Consider the following 20,123-nt stretch of genomic DNA (forward strand, 5'->3'; position numbering starts at 1 on the left):
ACAAACTAATTACATAAATGCAAATCAAATTTGATAATGGTGGAAAAAAAAACACTGATCACTGGCAAAACAGCATAGTAAGAATACAGAGGTGTGGTTATAATTGAATTCAGAGATGAGACGTTAAGCACAGTCTCGTATGACATTACAAAATCACAATCTTCTGTCTCCCCCCTCTTCTTACCCCCACACCCCCACCTCAAGGAACCAATGGATGAACAGAATGAGTTTATAAAAAGGACTAAATAAAATTTTAATATGATTCTAACATGTGACATTATCAGATTTAGCATTGTGCTTATCAGCCACACGGCATTAAATATTGGCTACATCAATAAAATCAAAAAATCACGCCTGTATTGAGTGGGTGGACTTCCATCTGAGAGCTAAGAGACTTTTCGGCCAGTCAGCCTGAGTGTCTCTGTCTGAAAGAGAGATCTAAATTGGAGTTGTCAGATCGAGGACAGAAGGTGAACAGCGTCGCAGACCTTCTTTTAGGAGTCTGCAACCTAAGTGCCCAAGGTGTGACAAGCGCATAAGGCTTTTTATCCAATGTGTGAGGAGTCTGTTATGTTCAATTAATAAAATCAAAGCGGATTACTGGATGACAGCAGAGTGTTGTGGCAAATTAGCTGTAAATTAGCTACATGACAGGCCCCTTCCCTCCATTATACACTGATAATGGAAACAGGATTAGAAGACTCCTTCATCAGAGTCTTCAACAGGGGATTTGCAGATGCTTGGTCTATTTTTTAAAATTTAAAGTATGTTTTTAAAAAAAATAACAGTGAAAGGGATAGTTCGCCCAGAAATATAAACTCAGTCAGTCAGAAAGTGAATGAAAAACAACCTGAAAAAAACATGCAAATGTCTCCATACTGCTCGTCGGGTGTAATCCAAGTCTCCTAAAGCCTCAACATGCCAAGCTGACCTGAAAGACAGGTTCATTGTCACACGACACACCCCAAGTTCTGATGTTGTGCACGAGCAAGTGAACAGTATGTTGGGGCTTTAGGAGACCTGGATTACACCCGATGAGCAGTATGGAGACATTTGCATGTTTGTTCTTTTTATTTTTCCATTTGAAAACTGGTCAACATTCACTTAAACTGTCTGGGAGATTCAGCAACATTTTCCTGTGAAACTCCAGCAGCGTTTTGTGGACTACAAAACTAAACCCAAACTTCTATCAGCACGAGGGTGAGTAGATAATGACTGGCTTTTCATTTTTGGGTGAACTATCCCTTTAACTTGACTCTAACACATTGTTAGCAAAGATGAATTGGCCTACTTGTTAAAAACAAACAAACATCTAAAAATCATTGTCAAAAGGCTACCCATGAGTCCTGTTTGGCCCTTATCGATAACTATGGTCTAGTTAGCTACATATAAATGAAATATACTGGCCCATTAACTGTAATATTATCCCAAGTGTACAGACGTTCTTGTGAGCCACAGTGCATTATTTTGTAGCATCACGAGCAAGATACCCCGACATACCCTCCACCTCAGAAACCACTGGATAAAGTGCAGAAGGTGAAGCTAATGCAGGGAACATAAGCCATACCACAACGGCAGCTGACTTAACAGGTATGGGTAAATACAAACGTGAGAAGACCCCAAAATTTTCACAATATGAAGTAGAGGGGTCCCTGCTCCGTCCCTATCAGGGACCATCAAAGGTACATTACTGTGTGCAATTGTAGACAGAAAAACCCCCGAGAACATCCAGGTTAGTTAAAGTGCTTCTAAATGTGACCCGTTACCACAAAAGTATCATCTAGTGTGTACACCATTGGACCACTGAGGGAATGATGTTGGACGTCCACCCACAGGTATGTAATATGGAGGAATGAAGGTACCAGTTGGGTGTAATTTTGCAAACTTAATTTTGAGTTGCCAAAGTGATGAAGCAGCTATGTGATAGTGGGAATAGTTACCCATAGACCATAGCTGTTGTGTTGCTAAGACGTGATTTACATAAACCTTGCGATGCAAAATGGTCCAAAATATGGTCGTGCCTGGCTGAAGCCGCATTTATTTATGCACTACCAAATTCAGTTCATTTTGCCATAGACGCCTAAGGTTGGGTATAGTTGGGATTTTATCAGTACCAATACTTGTCGATACTCGTATTGATATTACTTGCCATAAGTTGGTGCAAAACATAAAAGACATGTCATAGGAGGTTGTGAAACATTTCAAGTTATTTTATCACTACTTTTTTTTGCAGTTTACAGAAGTTAAACTGTTTCCTGAGTCATTACGTTTCATTAAATTTAGTTAAGTGTGTCCATCCCTCAAGACACCAGTGTTCATATTGACCTATCGCTCAATGTTATGGAAAGTGAAAAATAATTCAAGTATCCACCCCACGATTTGGATTCGCTCCAAAATTTGGGTTCTTCCAAGGCGCGTTACAGCCTTCCACCAAGTTTTCTGAAAATCGGGACAATGATTTTTCCATAATCCTGCTGATAAGCAGATACACAAACCAACAAACAATTCATCCACCCGTCCGTTATATACAGCCGTTTATGCTTTGCAGGGTCGCGGACGGCTAGAGCCAATCCCACCTGACAGCCATGCATAAAGCTGCTTGAGTATGCTGCAGATAAATTCACATTTCTGGGATAACTGTAAATGTCCATTGTTCAGTATGTTCCCTATGCATGATGACACACAAATTTATTACCTTATAACTTAATAATGTCACAATATCAGATAGGAGCAAACGTCGGGCTGAAGTTATTCATGTGCACTCATATCACAATTATTTTTATCTTATTTTGGCCTGAAAGGTTTGGTTTCTTTCTCAGAACAATCCAGAAGCACATCACTTTAGAGTGATCATTACTGAAAACATATGTTTTAAAAAAACAAAACACTGTGGGCACTTAATCAGAGTTATCATCGAGCTCTTCCACTCTTTTTAACTCCAAAAATCTTGCCATGTGTTCAAGTCGTGTGGAGCCTCGATAAATCCACTCCTTCTGTTGAGTCTCCTGAGAGTGACCAAAACACTACATTATATCATAGAAATCTGAAGGAAAAAAAAAACAAGAAAAGAGCCACAATAGTTTAAACAAAAGCAGCGTTAAATGACACTTACCTGAAAAACGACCTGTATCAAGCTGCTGTCGACCACCTGCACCTCACACCTCTGCTGGACTCCGTCTAACTCTACATTAAGACCCTGTCCAACACTGTACTGGGTTAAATGTGGATATGGCCAGTCCTGCAGGTATCGAGACATGAAACACTTGTGAGGGCCGTCTGGAAGGTCGTCTAAAACGTTTTCCACTGTCGGGAAAAAACAAAGAAGTCACTCTTCTTACTGAAATGTCTGACAGTACAGCGGTATATATTCACTTGTGGCACTGTCGCTTTGGATGAACATGTTAGCATTATGTTTGCATGATACATTTGGCGTCTCCAAAGTCCACACTGCACTCTAATTCTAAACAGGTTTTCAAAATATATTGTTTTTTTCTCACCAGACAGTATGCATACTAAGTTGAGTACAATTTTGAGCGTGTTGGTGTGTGTTCTCTCACATTGCAGTCATCACATCATCATTTTATCCTATTAGATATGTGTGGGAAATCTGAACATATTTAGTGTATGAATTCTTGAGTTATGGCCAAAATGTGCTTTGTGAGGTCATGGTGACTTTAACCTTTGACCTCGAACTTCTAATCTCCTCATCCTTGAGTCCAAGTGGACATGTGCACCAAGTCTGGAGAAATTCCATTGTTAAAATATCGCGTTCATGAGAATGGGACAGATGGACGACAACTCGAAAACATAATTCCTCCAGCCACAGCTGTTGCCAGCATGGAGGTATACAAAGCCTTTGTGTTTTTTTCAGAATTCTCAAAAGGCAGCAGCCAACAATGCAAAGCGTTTGAGTTATATAAGCAGGGAAAACCCAGTAATCTAGACTTAGGGCGTGAAAAAGAAGTACAAGTGTGAACAGCCAAACTTACATGGTCTGCACACCAGGTGAAGTAAAGGTAAACCAACATAAAGCGGCACGTGATCATCCAAAAAGACCAAGAACCTGGAAGATTAAAATATAATTTACATCAAACCAAACCTTTGCTAAAGCATTTGGATTTTCTACAGGTAATTGTGAGGTACTAATTTCTTCAAACACACCTTAAGCGGTTCTTTCTGCTGGGGAGCTCTGCCAAAACAGCAGAGCGGAACTTGTTATCTTGACACTTGACCACCACACGAGCACCGACATACAGCTGCTCCAGCTTCGGTGTGGTGTCAAAGGCGACGTGGTGGCCAGACACGAGGCTCTTCCCCCTTTCTTCAAAACTAACTTTGTACTTCAATCGTCCGTCTTCTGCAGTTGACAAAATGAGTAAAACTGGTAAAAAATCACGATTGTCATGTGTTCATATTGCTTTTTTGTTGGACCAAAGCTCAAAGAAAACACAAATTCCAAAAGTATATATTACAGAGAGAATCATCAAAATGAATTTTCTGTCAATTAAATAACTTGTTCAATTAATTTACTTATCATTTCAAGCCTAATAGTTATACATTAGAGTTTTCAAAAAAGCTTTATTTTGTTTGTACAAAGTACGACACGTTAACTTTTTACAACACTTGCATTAGTGATATGTTTAGCAATTTAAAAAAAAATACAGGTTTAGGTACATATTAAGGACACGGCACTTATACTACAGTGCACAGGGACTTTTAATTAAAGTCCCTCTGATCAATTTCCTGCCAACAAAAGTGAGTAATTTTCTTACCTCTTGTTATTATTTCCACTATTTTTCCCCGTTGCCACCTCATGAACCTCTTCCTTGCCAAAACCATCATGTCCACTTTGACCTCTTCTTCTGGCAAGTCAGGACGAACCTTTCTGGTCTCCTCAGCAGTATGGGCAAAAGCTGATGAAATTATTACAGGGGCTGGTTCTGACACTGTAAAAACAAAACAGTATGTATATTAAAACTAATGGTTGTGGATTACACCAGATGAGCAGTATGGAGACATTTTATGTTTTTTTTGTGTTGTTTTTTTGAAAACTGGTCATCATTCACTTAAACTGTTTGGGCGTTTCTAAAACATTGTTTTCCTGTGAAACTTTCCTAAACTAAAAGCCCACCTTCAATCACCATGAGGATGAATAGATAATGACTGAATTTTCATCTCTGGATGAATTATCCCTTATTATTTTTTAAAAATATTTGCCACAGGTCTTTATTATAACAACCTGATCCTCTTGACTGAAGTGGGCAGCATGTGATTGGTCCATTTTGTGCAGGACAAGAGTCAAATGATGCATCAAAAGCCCTTTCTAAGGGAAAACACACTTGCTGTGTTGTACAACCATCTGATGTTCTTACTGTGTGATTCTCTGTGTATTTTCCGAGAAATCAGAATCACTATAATCACCTTCTGGTTCTGACTGCATGTCAGAATCAGAGCTGCTGGGGGAGTCATCTTCACTGTAGAACTGCTGAGGCGTTGGTGGTCGCAGAGCGCTGATCTTATAGTCGGGGAGTCTGGTCAAGACCACCACTGTTTTCTTTATTACACTCAAAGAGTCTGAACCATTCTCCAATTGTGTCCTTTTGCAGGGCGTTTCGCTTGTAGAGGGAACAGACTGACAAGGAGAATCTGACATATTTTCTGCAAAGAAAAAAACATTGTTGTAAGTGTGACTTGCAACAAACATCCAACCTACAAGACAGATCACTGTGTTCTGGTCTGGTTAATCTGCAACTATTTTGATAATTGATTAATCTTTTAAAAGTACAAAATTTTTTCTGGTTACACCTTCTTAAATATGCGGATTCAAAACTTGTTTGCATCACACATGAAACTGAAATTAAATAGATTTTTATTTATAATTTAAGGAGATCACTTTTGGATTTTTCACTACTTTTTGATGTTACAGAGGTTAGCAAAGCAATTACTCAATTGAGAAAACAGTGTTCATGCCAAGAATTTCCTTGAAGTTGAACATAAGAATTAGTTAAAAACCGGATTTATTTTTTCAATTAACACAATGAAGTACTTACCATCATCATCTCTTTCTTCTTTAGATTCTGTCTGTCTGTCTGTTCTCTTGTTTTTTACCGTCTCCCCAGACTCCTGGAGCTCCAACACTCTCCTCTTCATCTCATCCACCTCCGTAACAACTGCAACATGTACACACAAATGGGATGTAAGACAAGGGTCTTCTGCAGCCATGGGCCACGGGTTCAACTCCCATCTGCGGCCCTTTGCTGTATGCCTTCCCCCCTCACTCTCTCTCCCCCTTTCCTGTCATACCTTCACTTGTCCTATCTAAATAAAGGCATAAGAAGTGATAGGTGAAAGGTGATAAGTCATGTCCAGTTTGCAGAGCTAAAGAGAGGCAAACTGTTTCATCTCTGTCTAAAACAATCCCACACTTAAGATGATCACGGCGAGGCCTGCTCTCTGCAGCTTGTTCTCTGTGTGAATTTGTGCTCTGACCAGGGGCTGCAGGTCATAGTGACACATAGATGCACATTATTCAAATCAACTTATTTTTGTAATTGATTATGGTGATTACATCGATGAATCACCCCACCCATACACATATTCAGTTTTCCTGCCGGACATCAGCTGTTCACTTCACTCTGATGTCCATTCTTAGTGTATGTACAATTATGGCTTCTAGTTTCTACATCACACTAGTATAAAATGGACCAGGACTGGCTTCCAAAATAGTTGTGATGTCACAAATCATGCCCCTAGGCCCGCCCCTTAAAACCTGATTTTCAGTGACCACAGTGAAACTTCAAACGTTCAGCAGGGTGGATGTATGAACATGGTGTCAAACTCTACACATGACTTTCTACACACTGAAGCTAAAACATCCAACTGTAGGCACAAGAATAATATGTATTTTTAATGGAGGGGGACTTTAATGTCATTTGATGGGCAGTTATGATGCTAGCTTATTTATTCTTTAGGGAAAGTTACAATTATGGTTTATTTGAAACTTTGGGTTAACCAACTGTGTTACATCCAAAGCTAAAAACGTAGCGTTAATGTTTGAATAAAAACTGACAGCTTACCTGTCGTATCCTGATTATCCGCTTTAAATGGACAAAAGTCTGGCCACAGCAAAATGTTGGTAATGTTAGTATTTATTTTGTGTGTCGTTTGGCAGCAAGTTAGCTGAAGCTAGCTGTCAGGCGAGCAGCACTAGCCTAAACTACTGGTTACCTGGCTAGCTAGCACTCAAAATACAACACTGCACAGTCGCGATTGTACGCAAATTATGGTAAATGACTTTCAAGTTCGGTCTGCCAAAGAAGTCTATTCAACAAAATTAGCATAAACGCAGCTGTCTCCATTTTAGACCTCTGTTGTTTTTGTTTTTATTGTTATTGTGTTGCTTCTTCTTCGCTGTAGTTCCGTTCACGATGTTGCATTACTGCCACCTTCAGGATCATTTCGAGAAGGGAACCTCAGACCCGCGAAAGAGCTCGCGCGAGTGATCATTTTAGTCCAAACAATTAGCGATCCCTTGCCATAACCAAGTAATTTTGTTATTGAACCTAAGGAGATCTTAACCACCGCACTGTCACATCATACAGCACAATTAGTTTGTACAACGTGCATACTGAAGCAACAACGCGTAGAAATCTCGCGAGATTTTCACAAATCAAGGGTTCCCATCCAGACACGACCCATCCTCAGGTATGTACTAATGGTTAAGTCAATCCAAAACATGTCATGTTTCATTAATGTATCGCGTTTTGTATTACAACGTCATCTGAAAAGTAAAAATAAATACAGTGGACTACAAAGTACAATATTTCCCTCTGAAAAGTCGTGGGGTACAAGCATAAAATAAGAAAACTGAAATATTTATGCGAGGTATTTGAGTAAATAAGTTACTTAACATCACTAATCACACCGCCATAATAAAGTTTCTTGAAAAAACTGAAAATAATAAAATCAGTGTATGATGATTTAATGCAGGGATGTTGTACTGCATTGTTTTTCGCTAGATATGCTTAATAGAATGGCTATATACCTATAAACATTTCTTCTGTTAAAAATTAATGTCGATTAATGTCATTGAATTGTTCCTTCTTAATCCACTTTTGCTTTGCTAAAACTAAAGAGAGACATTTATAAATTCCCCTCCTCCCTTAGTTATTTCAACAAAAAACATCTTTTTCCCCTTTATTACGGTGTTTATATAAAATACTTTTTTTTTAATTAAAAAAAAATAGCTTTGCTTGAAACAGTACATCAACTCAGCTACATTTCTGTCTCCTGGAAATGTGTATTAAAGGCTCCTCATAATATAGACTAGATACTGTAGGTGGGAGTAGTTTCAATACAGAGAACAAACATTACATATGTAACCGTTTATGTTTACTGCACAAGACAATTTTACATCTGAATTTCAGTTAGTTGAGACCTCAACATTTTATGTTAAGTTACAGGCAATTACACAGTAATGTTACAATGAGCAGAGTGTTAAAACAAGTTGGGACACAGCAGAAAAAAAACACAAAAGTTGAACAGGATTGGGGATTGAGAAATTAGATATTCTTTTTTTATACATCTCTGGAAATGAGGCTGACAAATGACAAGATAATATACTATGTAAAACATATAAAATATCTTTTTTTAACTTAAAATGAGAAAAAAGAACCATAAACATAATGCTGTACAGAGAAAATGTTGGTCATGCTGTTGACTCATTGTTTATTATAGAGTTTTTCAAACTTAGAGTTTTATCAGAATTTCATGAGTCTGATGCCTTTCGCTTGAAAGGCTGAACCACTGACTCTCCTCTGTTAGTCACTGTATGAAACCTGTCCCAAAGCTGCCAGGAAGGGTGGAAATCTGTCTGAATGGAAAAGTGACCAGGAGGCGCATGAGCCGGAGCAAATGAAAGGTGATTTCACAGATTTGTTTGGTTCCGAGGCCACGTCTCCATGGGCTTTTAGCCAGAGTCTTCATTGTGCTCTCCCAGGCCTTTCAATTTCAAAAATCTTGCCATATGTTCAATTCGTGTGGAGCCTCGATAGATCCACTCCTTGTGTTGATTCTCCTGAGTGACAAAAAATAAAACACTATCCGTTATCCAACAGAAATATAAATAGAAACAGAAAATCAATAGTTTAAACAACAGTTAAATAATACTGACCTGAAAAACGACCTGTGCTAAGCTGCAGTCAATCACCTGCACCTCACACCTCTGCTGGACTCCATTTAATTCTACATTAAGGCCCTGTCCAACACTGTACTGGGTTAAATGTGGGTATGGCCAGTCCTTCAGGTATCGGTTCATGAAAGACTTGTGAGGGCCGTCTGGAAGATCATCTAAAACGTTTTCCACTGTCGAGACAAAACAAAGAGTCTGTTATTATTCTTACTGAAATGTAAGAATGATCGGGTCACCATCGTATCGCGGTTCTGAATCATAGATCAAGTCATTGTTGGTGAAGAGACAGAGCTGCTTCAGGGACCAAGCTGAGCTGTGTGTCTTCGTACAGGCAGCGGGTATCACTGAAGTTGCAATAAACACCAAAGTCACAGGACACTTGGCTTTGAGTGTGAAAAAGAAACACAAGTGTAAAAACAGCCAAACTTACACGGTCTGCACACCAGGTGAATTGAAGGTAAACCAACATAAATCGGCACATGATCATCCAAAAAGACCAAGAACCTGGAAAATTAAAATAGAATTTACATCAAATCAAACCTTTGCTAAAGCTTTTATTTTTGTTTTCTGTGGGAAATTTTATGGTACTAGTGTCCTCAAACACACCTTAAACGGTTCTTTCTGCTGGGGAGCTCTGCCATAACGGCAGAGCGGAACTTGTTATCTTGACACCCGATGATCACACGAGCACCGACATACAGCTGCTCCAGCTTCGGTGTGGTGTCAAAGGCGATGTGGTGGCCAGACACGAGGCTCTTCCCCCTTTCTTCAAAACTAACTTTGTACTTCAACCGTCCGTCTTCTGCAAAGGACAATATGTCAATGAGAGAAACTGGTAGAAAATCATTGTGTTACTTTCTGCTTCACTGTGGTTCAAAATTAAGTACAGAAGAGAAAAACATTGTTCTCTACAAACATACATGGTTGTAACTGCATGCGAGGAATATGTGTCAGCTACGTTTTTATATTTAATAAAAACACAAAGAGAGAGAGAAAAGAAAGAGCTTCAGCTGACAATTAAATAATAGCTGCTGGGTAGTCGCTTCATTCAGCTCCATTCACGCTTCATTCACACTCCATTTCTTTGCACAGTTTTGGATTAGTCAGGGGTAAGGTGGAGTTGGGCAATGCCAAGATGGCGATGGCCAGACCCGCCACCACAATCTGTGCATTCCAGTATCCATAATACCATACTACTACATTTAGCATGTCCCCATACAAAGTATATCAAATGCAGTATGCCAAAAGTATCAGAACGTTCTACTGCATTCTGGTCACATTTCAAACTTATTTGTGATCAACTTCCAGCCAAAAAGTAATTTTCTTACCTCTGGTTACTATCTCCACTATTTTTCCCCGTTGCCATCTCATAGCCTTCTTCTTTGCCAGGACCATCATGTCCACTTTGATCTCTTCTTCTGGCAAGTCTGGACGGACCTTTGTGGTTTCATTTGAGGAATAGGCAAAAGCTGATGATATTATTACAGGAGCTGGTTCTGACACTGGAAAAACACAAAATGTGTACAGTACATTAAAACGAATGAGCTTGAGGGATTGTAAAACATGAATGACTTGTTATGGAAAATTTCTGGGAAATATGTATGCACAATAACAGAGGTCGAGTGTGAAACCTTCTATTCATAAACTCTGTCTAACCAGAAAATCTGAGACAATGTGAGTGGCAATTAAATTAGTATTTTCTTTTTTATTTGCTTTGTTTTCAGCTGTGAGTGGTGTTGGTGTTCATGTCAATGTGGTGGTGGTGGTGGTGTTGTTTGTGGCATTACCATTGTTGTTGTTTTTACTCGTCTGTGGTGTGGGTGCTGTTGTTGTGTCACTCTTGGTGGCTTTTGGAGCTTTCTCCGTCTTTTTTGAGAGTGAGAAATCAGAATCACTAGAATCACCATCTGGTTCCCACTGCATGTCAGAATCAGTGCTGCTCTGGGATTCGTCCTCGCTGTAGAACTGCTGAGGCGTTGGTGGGCGCAGAGCGCTGATCTTATATTCTGGGAGTCTGGTCAAGACCACCACTGCTTTTTTTATTACACTGAGAGAGTCAGAACCGTCCTCTGATAGCGTCCTCTTGCTGGGAGTTTCGCTTGTGGAGGGAACAGACTCACATGGGGAATCAGACATATTTTCTGCAAAGAAAAAAGCATTGTTGAAATTGTGGCTTGCAGCAAACAAACAACCTATCCTGTGTTTTAGTTGGAAATTAATCTGCAGCTATTTTTCAAGCAAAAACTGACACATATTTTCCTTTTTTGGTGTTTCAACTAACACGATGAAGTGCTTACCATCATCATCAGATTCTGTCTTTGTCTTGTTGTCTACCTTCTCTCCAGACCCCTGGAGTGACGACATTCTTGTCTCCATCTCATCCACCTCCATAACCACTGCAACAGACACACACACACTCCCAACTTAAGGCTTGAACTCCAGACAGTACCCCCTAACACTGATATAGATGTAGAGGCAGTGGACACAGGTTGCACACCAGAGCTTTGCACAATACTGGCACAGTCAAGAATTGGATATTATCCTATATTTTTATCTACTATGTGTGATGATGCGCATTTGTTTTTGTTTGCTGGTCTATTGATATTTAGAACATATAACTGTAGAGTAGCTCTGAAATCAAATATAAAATAACAAATACTAATTATTGCCTGGTATTTTTAAACACTTCCACCTGCTCCTGGTGATAATGTCTTTTTTTTAAGTAAAAAAAAAAAAAACCTTGAAACTGCACTTGCAAATATGACCTTTTTGGAGTAATGATAAACTGTTCATCTGTGTTAATTGTATATAAATCTATAGATACAGTATATAATTGTCATGGTGAGGACTATAGGAGCTCTGGTGTGTTTTGACTTGTTTATATTACTGTTGTTTGACAGTCAGAAATAACATTAGCTCATATGTAATTTAAGGAACGTTACTAGCTACAGTTGAAGAAAAGATTCTTTCAGGTCCAAAATCTTTGGCTGGTTCAACATGAGCTTTATTCACTGCGCAGCAGAGATAGTCTCACAACACTGGAGCAGGGCTGTCTGTCAGGTTATACATAGTTTTACAGGAAATCACAATAAGATCCGAATGCAAGTTCCACCACAAGAGAGGAAACAAGGTTCCTGAACAGAAGTGTGAACTGGGTGCTAAACCAGCAGAAGTGCATCTGAGAGACCCAATCTGAAATCTGAATCTTGTGATCAAGTCGGACACAATTGTTAGCCACAGACTAAACGGGGAGAGTGGTTGTCGATGGGAACAAGTGTGATTAAGGGGGGACAACTGGACTCTCCACACAATGGCAGAGTCTATGTTGTAAAACTGTAGGCATATGTCATAAGCAAATGTCAACAATGTTTGTGTGCTTCCTTTCAGCTACTCTCCACATCGCATACTTTTCTTTTTTCACTTTTAGTACGTACTATAGCTGCCCTCACAAAGTATGTACTGTTGCATGCAGCTTGCATACAATTGGGACTTACTACTTCATCATAACATTGCGCCTTTAACTTTGACCCTGTTGCTCACGTGTCCGTCACATCTGCATGAAAAGCACACTGGCTCAGGTAGACCTACCTTTGTGTACAGGACATGACTACGACAGGACATACTCCCAAATCATTCGCAGTTTGTTTACATTTAGACCTGGGCGATATAGCTGAAAAACCTATCATGATAGTGAAATTTCATATTGGCTGATAGTGATAATTATTAACATGTTGTGTGCTCTAAAGGGTGGAAGGTGATAAAATTAGTTTGTTGTATTATCACAGGGCGCTATGGATACATCAATATTTTTGACTAAATACCTTAATATTGATAGTGCACAAATATTGTAGGGATGAATACTGAGTTTTTTGATAATCATCAGTAATGTGGATATAATTATTAAGTGTGTAAAGGCAAATAATAGAACAGCTATAACAGTCTGATAAGTTCAGATAATTACATTACTTTACTATAATTCAGCCTTTACAACCAGAGAAAGACAACACTTCTTATATGTATATTATATGTATGTATATGTATGTAGTCTCATTTCACGGTACAATGTAATATCGATATATTTCCCAGCACTATGGTCAGCCACCAAACCTTAGGTTACTTGGGTAGGTTTAGAAAAAAGCTCAAATAAGTACCACAGTCCAGGAAGTTGTCCCAGGGGTTGTGTCATGTAGTAAAGTAGGTGTATCGTACAGTTTGTGATAAACCCGTCTCTGCTGGCTTGCACATCCAAAATGCAACCGGATGCAATGCAACATCCTGTTGTTCGTTTTTTTTTTCTTTTTGTTGATTTGTTTATTAGCATACTGCATTTGACATACTATGCATCAAGACCTACTACATCTTTTTTGACAGACTAATTAGCATGATAGTACTGCTAAGTTAACCCACTTCACATTTGTGAAATCTTTAGTCAGTGAAATCTCCCTTTTTGCATTTTCACACATAGAATAATGGTTCAACAAACACGAAACTGTGTCTTAAAGTTCCTGACTTCTTTGGGACAATCTTATCGACTGTCAGATTTGAGTTTTTATGTGAACTTGGTCCAATGTCTTGGTCTAGTTGTGAGAAGTTAAATCTCCCTTTTTTTCCCACACATATCAACATTAATATATAAACAGCGTTAACGTGTTATCTAAGGTGTCTGCATGTCGCCACATCAGCGCGTTAAGAGGTCGCTCAGCACAAGCTGAACCCTGAACTTTCCTCTTCTGTCCACTCGGAGGTTAACTTCAGCGGAAACTGAGCTCAACGTTAATAACTGGACCTCTAATAAAACTGACAGCTTACCTGCTGATGTGCCCTGATTATCCGCTCCAAAAGACAAACGTCTGGTGACACCACGATGCAGTAATTTATTGATTTTTTTTGTGTCTTTTGTCAGTGACGTTAATTAGCCGCAGCTAGCTGCCAGGATGCAGCACGAGCCACCTGCACTGTAGCTAGCTAGCACTGAAACATACGACAGCTTCACAAAGAGCGGTTCAACCGTCGTCCTGACTTTGCGTCACTTTTTGCATGTAAATGACTTGTAATTTTGTCCCGATAAGGATCCTCATGTATTTATGGCATGGGCTTCCTCCATTTTAGATTTCTGTTATTGTAGCATCTTCTTCTCTTGTCGCGTTTGCTGTTGCTTCTTCTTCGTTGGTTTTTAAAGCCGGGTGGCTTCCAAAATGTTGCTTTACCGCCCACTAGTGGATTGAAAAGACTCGAGTCTCCTATCTAAACTAAATTTAAAAAGAACAAAAAAAAAAAAAAAGAAATATTACCCATTCTCTAATACAATCAGCAGTTCCCAAACTTTTTCTAGGACGCCCCGCTGCCAGAAGCTGAAAAAAAGTTTTAGTCTTGTTCTTACAAAAACAATATTCATTGTGCTTCTTACCTAAACCGTTCTTGCTTTTGCTGCTTCTTCTTTTGCAATTAATAAACAACAAAATGGCACATTAATAGTTTGCAATAGCTTGATGGTAGTTCACCTATATTCATATTTACATTAAATTAGTTAAATTGCATCTTATTTGCTATTTTTGTGTAATAAAACTATTGAAACTACAAAGAAAATTGGGACATAAAAAGAAAGGACTGATTATTTTTATTTTATCATTGCTTCTTTACTAACTGACGGACGTCCACATGGGCAAACCAAAGATGACACTCCTTGCACTTTCCCATGAATAACAGGAATAAAAATGTCAATTCCCTTTAGTATCGCAATATTATGTTTTGTGATACTGTACTAAACATCGTATCATAATATTGTGATATTTGTTTTGTGTTTAAATCCCAGACTACTAGATATCAGTGTTGTTATCTTTTTTCACTGTTCTAATTCAATTGCAATACAAAGATATATTTTTTAAACTCAGATTTTATGCATATTATGATGTGTTATTTATACTTTGACAGTTTTTCTTAAATTAGATTTAAAAACTAGCAATATATCACCCAGCTCAAAATATCACAATACAATAATTAGAAACTTTATATTGTGATACATATTGCAATGCCAGATTCTTACTTTTTTGTATTATAGTTTGTTACAATTGCATATACATTGTCAAAACTGTATCTTCTCTGTCTAACTCAAGAGCAGGAGTTGAGTGTTATCTCTCCAGTTTAAATATTTCCTTTTAGTAATGAGATCCCCCCCCCCCCCCCCCCCCCCCCCAAAGCTTTGCAGGATAGCTGCACAGATCAGTGGACTACTGAGGAGGACGGTTCATGTCTCTCTACAGAAACACGTGTGGTCGTCGCTGCTGCATTAAAAGGCTATTCCATACACAGATTATAAGACTATGTAAGACATGTTACAGACATGTAAATGTAAATTACTACTTTTTCTGTAGGAATGTGAGCTTAATGCCAAAGTATGCACCATACAGATGTATTCTATAGGACTAAATAAAGAAATATAAAACATAATAAAAATGTAGAATTGCCAAACAGCATCAGAGAGGTCAAAGACATTGGAAATAGCTAATCATGTCACTTTATTTTGATCCGGTGTACATTATATATAAATATTATACATAGATGTGTGCTATGCTGTTTTAGTTTATTGGTGTTACAGTATGTTGGTTGTACATCTCTCTCTCTCTCTCTCTCTCTCTCTCTCTCTCTCTCTCTCTCTCTCTCTCTCTCTGTGTAAATACAGTTAAAAAAAATTAAATATTGCTTCTTAGATTGGCAGATTGGCAAAATAAATCTTGTTGTGAACATATATCAGAAACTCAGGGTGAAGTCTCTTGATGCTTTGGTCCCCTGGAGTGTCTTTTTAGTCAAACACTCAAACATAACCTGATACATGTCTTGTGACTTCCTTGTGTAATGATGACTTCTTTTTCTTCTTCTTCAGTGTATCTATATAGTGTATATATATATTTGTACAGCAGTGAGAGTGATTCTGAATTTCCTGCAGAGTCCTGTCTCAGGTGATCTGCTCCTCCTGGTAGGTGGAGGTGGAGATGGAGCCGTACGGATCCACCACAGTCTGGGCACAGCGCACCACCGTCACCAGCAGGAAGAAACACAGGAGGAAGAGGAAGAAGAGGGCGAAGCCCAGGTCCACATCCACCTCAAACTGGGTCGCAGGGGGAGAAGCCTGGTCCATGTGGGCGATGATGACTGCTGCTGATCCCTCTGTGACTGTTTCTTTCTTCTTCTTTGTCAGTTCAGCTCCACCTCTTCAGCAGCAGGACAGGTGTGTACACATGTGCTCCTGAGATGATGGTGATGACTTGAAGTCAGAAACACGAATCAAAAAGGCAGATGAAGATTACAGAGCTTCTGTGTGCAGAGACAGTGCATTGTATTACCTAAAGTCTTGAGCATCCTGGTGACTGAGTGGTTAAGATGCACAGTAAACACACCAGCGTTGTCAGTTCAGTTTTTTCACAATCAGCCTAACTTCTCTTTTTCCAAGAGAGACATTTCAAAGCTTGTTGTTAGCTTAGCTAATGTGAGTTTTTCTGTGGCCCACCAGCCTGTGCTGCAACATAAGGTTTGACTGAGCAAATGGCAGGTGCAGAGTGAGTGTAATTCTATTGCAGCTGATCACCACACATAGGTGCTTTAAAAAGACGTACAGAAGTTCAGATGTCTCAGAGTAGCTCTGATATATGTATCTTAGCTTAATTTATTATATTATGTTCCTTCCTCACAATAGAACTTTTACACAGCAGCCATAGTGATATGAAATAGTAGGGTAAACACACTAATGATACTAACTCAACAAAAATAAACACTTTTGGTGTTTTGGCTCCTATTTTCATGACTTGAAGTTAAAAAAAAATCAAATGTTTTTGTGCACACAAAATGTTTATTTCTCTCAAATCTTGTGCATAAATTTGTTAAAGACTGTGCCAGTGAGCCCTTAGCCAAGATAGGTGTCAAGTGGATGGATTAGCTTCACAAAGAAGAGATGCTCACTGATGAGGATTTTGACAAATTTGTGAACAAAATTTGAGAGAAATGAACATTTTGCGTGAACAGAAGAAGTCTGAGATCTTGCTTATTCGTGTTCCTGCTTTTGTTGAGCGAGCCAACAATCACAATTGCAGCATCCTGACTCTGTTTTACCTGAATGAAACAGAACCTTAATTAGTATCACTGGTAACACCGGTGTTTACTCTACTATTACATGTCAAAATGGCTGCGATCAACAGTCCAAACCCCAAAGATATGTTGTTGACAATCACGGACAACAAAGAACAGTGCAAACACTCAGTTTTCTTGAAGCTAGAACTGGAGAATGACTTCAATGACTGATGGAACATCAAGATAAATGCTGACTAACTTTCTGTCAGTTTATTATTGGATTAATCAACTAATCTTTTCAGCTCTAATGGACAGTTTAACATATTCTTCTGGGATTTTTCTGCTTGGTTGTTATGTAGAGGACAGAACAAACTCTTACAGACAGATTAGCTCTCATCAAATCAATTATGGGAACAAACTGTTATTAATTTCACTATTATAAATGTTTAAGTCAAATTCTGCTGCTTTAATTACTGTAAAAGCTGACAACAACAAAAGATTTCAAAGTTATCAGTTAATTTTAAGGATATCACATCAAACTCACCATGCTGCATCGGCCACCAGTCAGCCCGGTGTTTGTTTCTGCAGAGTCTGACCCGTCCAAACCTATGAGGAGCTTTCAAAGCATCTTCGTCTCTCAGGCTCCTTATTACTTGAATTACATAAGATGGTCATCAGTTACCAGAGTCTTTACTGTCCCCCCGCTCTCAGGATCATCACAGGAAAAATGAGCAGCTCCTGCACACACACACACATGCACATACACACACTTACATACACATGCAAGATACACAAGCATACTTGCACCTCTGCAACCTCCCCCTGGCGTGTAAAGCCTTTATTAATACTTAAGCAGGAATTGAATAACGGTCTACACAGTTCACAAGTGAATCAAACACCCCACAGCTTTTGTCGTCCTGTCAGAAGGACCTTCATCCTTGTCACCAACTCGACTTCACACCACAATTAACTCAAGCACCTTAGGCGCCACTGACCTTATTCATTACACAGGGCTGAAAAGGCACCAGAGGAAGGAGGGGAATGTGAAAGGAAAGGCAAAGATTTAAGGAGGAGGAGTAAGACTGGACACAGAAGGGGGGCGTGGAGAGGAAAGCCCAGACGCAGGAACAGGGGAAACAGGAGATGCATTAGCAATTAAATTGTGGAGCAAGATGCGAGCGAGAGAAGGGTGGAAATTGACCCTGCTGCCGCTTTAAAATGGAGATTGTTACAGTGAGGCTGCCAGTGACAAGTGATCCCACTCCATATGCAATTAGCCAAGGAGGCCTTTTAGGCTGCAGCCAAAATACTGTAGCAGGGGAAAGTGGCAGAAGAAGAAGAAGGAAGAAACAAGAACTGGTTTCTTTTTAAGACGGATGAAAAAGAAGCCCACCCTGATCCACCTACTCAGACTTTCCGACTGATTCAAGACCAACTCTTTCGCTCAAAGATGATTCTGCAAACATTTGAGACATTTTTGGCAACAGTCTGCATCCCAGAAGTGTGCCGGCCAGCTGCCGCCCAGTATGTCACCACCGCACGCTGCCATCTGATATTGTAATGGCTCCACGGTGCCCTCAGGTCCACTCTACACCAGTGGAACCAATAACTGATGGATGGTGCTCAGGTCAGACTGGATTGGTTCCACTTCAGCAGTGACAGAGTATCTCCGAGGCACTGTTTTTGTGGTGGCATTGTCATGAAGTCACACATTTCTAAGCTGAATTATGACCACATCATTACATTGTTAACACATGCTCCAAATCACAAAATTGTACTTGAGATTCTGTCCTAAAAACGTCAACAAGAGCTACAATGCCTTGAATAAGATATTTTTTATTTAACAGAAGGAGCTTACTCATAGAACTGGGCCATGTTTGCCACTGTGTTACATCAACTTTTCTTTTAACAACACTGTTTGGGAACTGAGGACACTAATTGTTGAAGTTTGGAAAGTGAAATTCTTTCCCGCTCTTGCTTACACACATATGTATATATATATATATATATATATATATATATATATATATATATATATATATATGACGTCTGGTACTCAACAGTCCGAGGTGTTTGTTGTCATTTTTTGTGCATTTTTTGTGCATTTTCAGTGGAAGACATGTCAGTCCAGTACCTGAACTCTTTTTGACTATGATGCCACGCTGTTGTAACACATGCAGAATGTTTCTTGGATTTGTCTTGCTGAAATAAGCAGCGACGTCTCTGAGATGGCAGCGTGATTTCCAAAAACAATCTGAAACACGGACTCATCAGACCGCAGCACGCTTTTCGTCTTTGCGTCAGTCCATCTCAGATAAGCTCAGGCCCCAGAGACGTCTTCTGTTTCTAGAAGTTCTAGAGAAATAAAACATTGCATTGTTTTTGTTTATGTTTCACACAGCGTCCCAACTTCTTTAGAACTGGGGTTTGTACAGGACTGCTGAAGTAATCCACAGGGGCTGTACATATTTTTAACTGCGCAAAAACATACAGTACAGTACACATTAGTCAACTTTCTGTCTGAGTTACATTACAACATAACACTTTTTATTTAGCAAAAATGTCAATCGTCCTCTGGTTCCACCTTTTTAAACCATGTAAAGATTTTGTGCTTTTCTGTTTTATCTGATTGTAAATTTAAATTTTTGACTATGACTGAGGACGCTGGGAAATTGTGACTGGAATTTTCAATATTTTCTGACATTAGACATAGAAAACATAACCTACAGATAAACTGATAATGAAAACAATTATCAGTTATTTTGCAGCCCTCAAGGACACAGATTGCATCTGCTTTGTGTCGAAGGCAAATTGAGAGTGTGCAAAAAAAAAAAGTTATTTTCATTTTGGAAAATCTGCCAATTATTTTTTT

General features: G+C 39.1%; 3 protein-coding genes across 3 annotated transcripts; all 3 read right to left on the reverse strand.

Moving 5' to 3' along the window:
- Positions 1-2,490: 2,490 nt before the first annotated feature.
- LOC146313156 (histone-lysine N-methyltransferase SETDB1-B-like) lies at positions 2,491-6,268 on the reverse strand. Its single transcript, XM_084739938.1, has 7 exons — positions 6,051-6,268; positions 5,422-5,658; positions 4,773-4,946; positions 4,162-4,357; positions 3,990-4,063; positions 3,113-3,303; positions 2,491-3,005 (listed from the first exon to the last, which is right to left on the reverse strand). Exons 1-7 carry the CDS (start codon positions 6,220-6,222, stop codon positions 2,898-2,900), a joined length of 1,152 nt encoding a protein of 383 aa, XP_084596064.1. The 5' UTR covers positions 6,223-6,268; the 3' UTR covers positions 2,491-2,897.
- Positions 6,269-8,698: 2,430 nt separating this feature from the next.
- Positions 8,699-14,353, reverse strand: LOC146313157 (histone-lysine N-methyltransferase SETDB1-B-like). The gene is made up of 8 exons (XM_084738870.1): positions 14,000-14,353; positions 11,488-11,586; positions 10,978-11,331; positions 10,519-10,692; positions 9,797-9,992; positions 9,621-9,694; positions 9,173-9,363; positions 8,699-9,076 (listed from the first exon to the last, which is right to left on the reverse strand). Exons 2-8 carry the CDS (start codon positions 11,579-11,581, stop codon positions 8,969-8,971), a joined length of 1,191 nt encoding a protein of 396 aa, XP_084594996.1. The 5' UTR covers positions 11,582-11,586; positions 14,000-14,353; the 3' UTR covers positions 8,699-8,968.
- Positions 14,354-15,879: 1,526 nt separating this feature from the next.
- On the reverse strand, positions 15,880-19,225 carry LOC146313158 (cortexin domain-containing 1 protein). The gene is made up of 2 exons (XM_084739167.1): positions 17,796-19,225; positions 15,880-16,451 (listed from the first exon to the last, which is right to left on the reverse strand). The coding sequence occupies exon 2, from the start codon at positions 16,323-16,325 to the stop codon at positions 16,143-16,145; it is 183 nt and encodes a 60-aa protein (XP_084595293.1). The 5' UTR covers positions 16,326-16,451; positions 17,796-19,225; the 3' UTR covers positions 15,880-16,142.
- Between the last annotated feature and the right edge of the window lie 898 nt (positions 19,226-20,123).

This window comes from Lutjanus erythropterus, chromosome 16, assembly GCF_056507025.1.
Source record: "Lutjanus erythropterus isolate fLutEry1 chromosome 16, fLutEry1.hap2, whole genome shotgun sequence".
NCBI lineage: Eukaryota > Metazoa > Chordata > Actinopteri > Lutjaniformes > Lutjanidae > Lutjanus > Lutjanus erythropterus.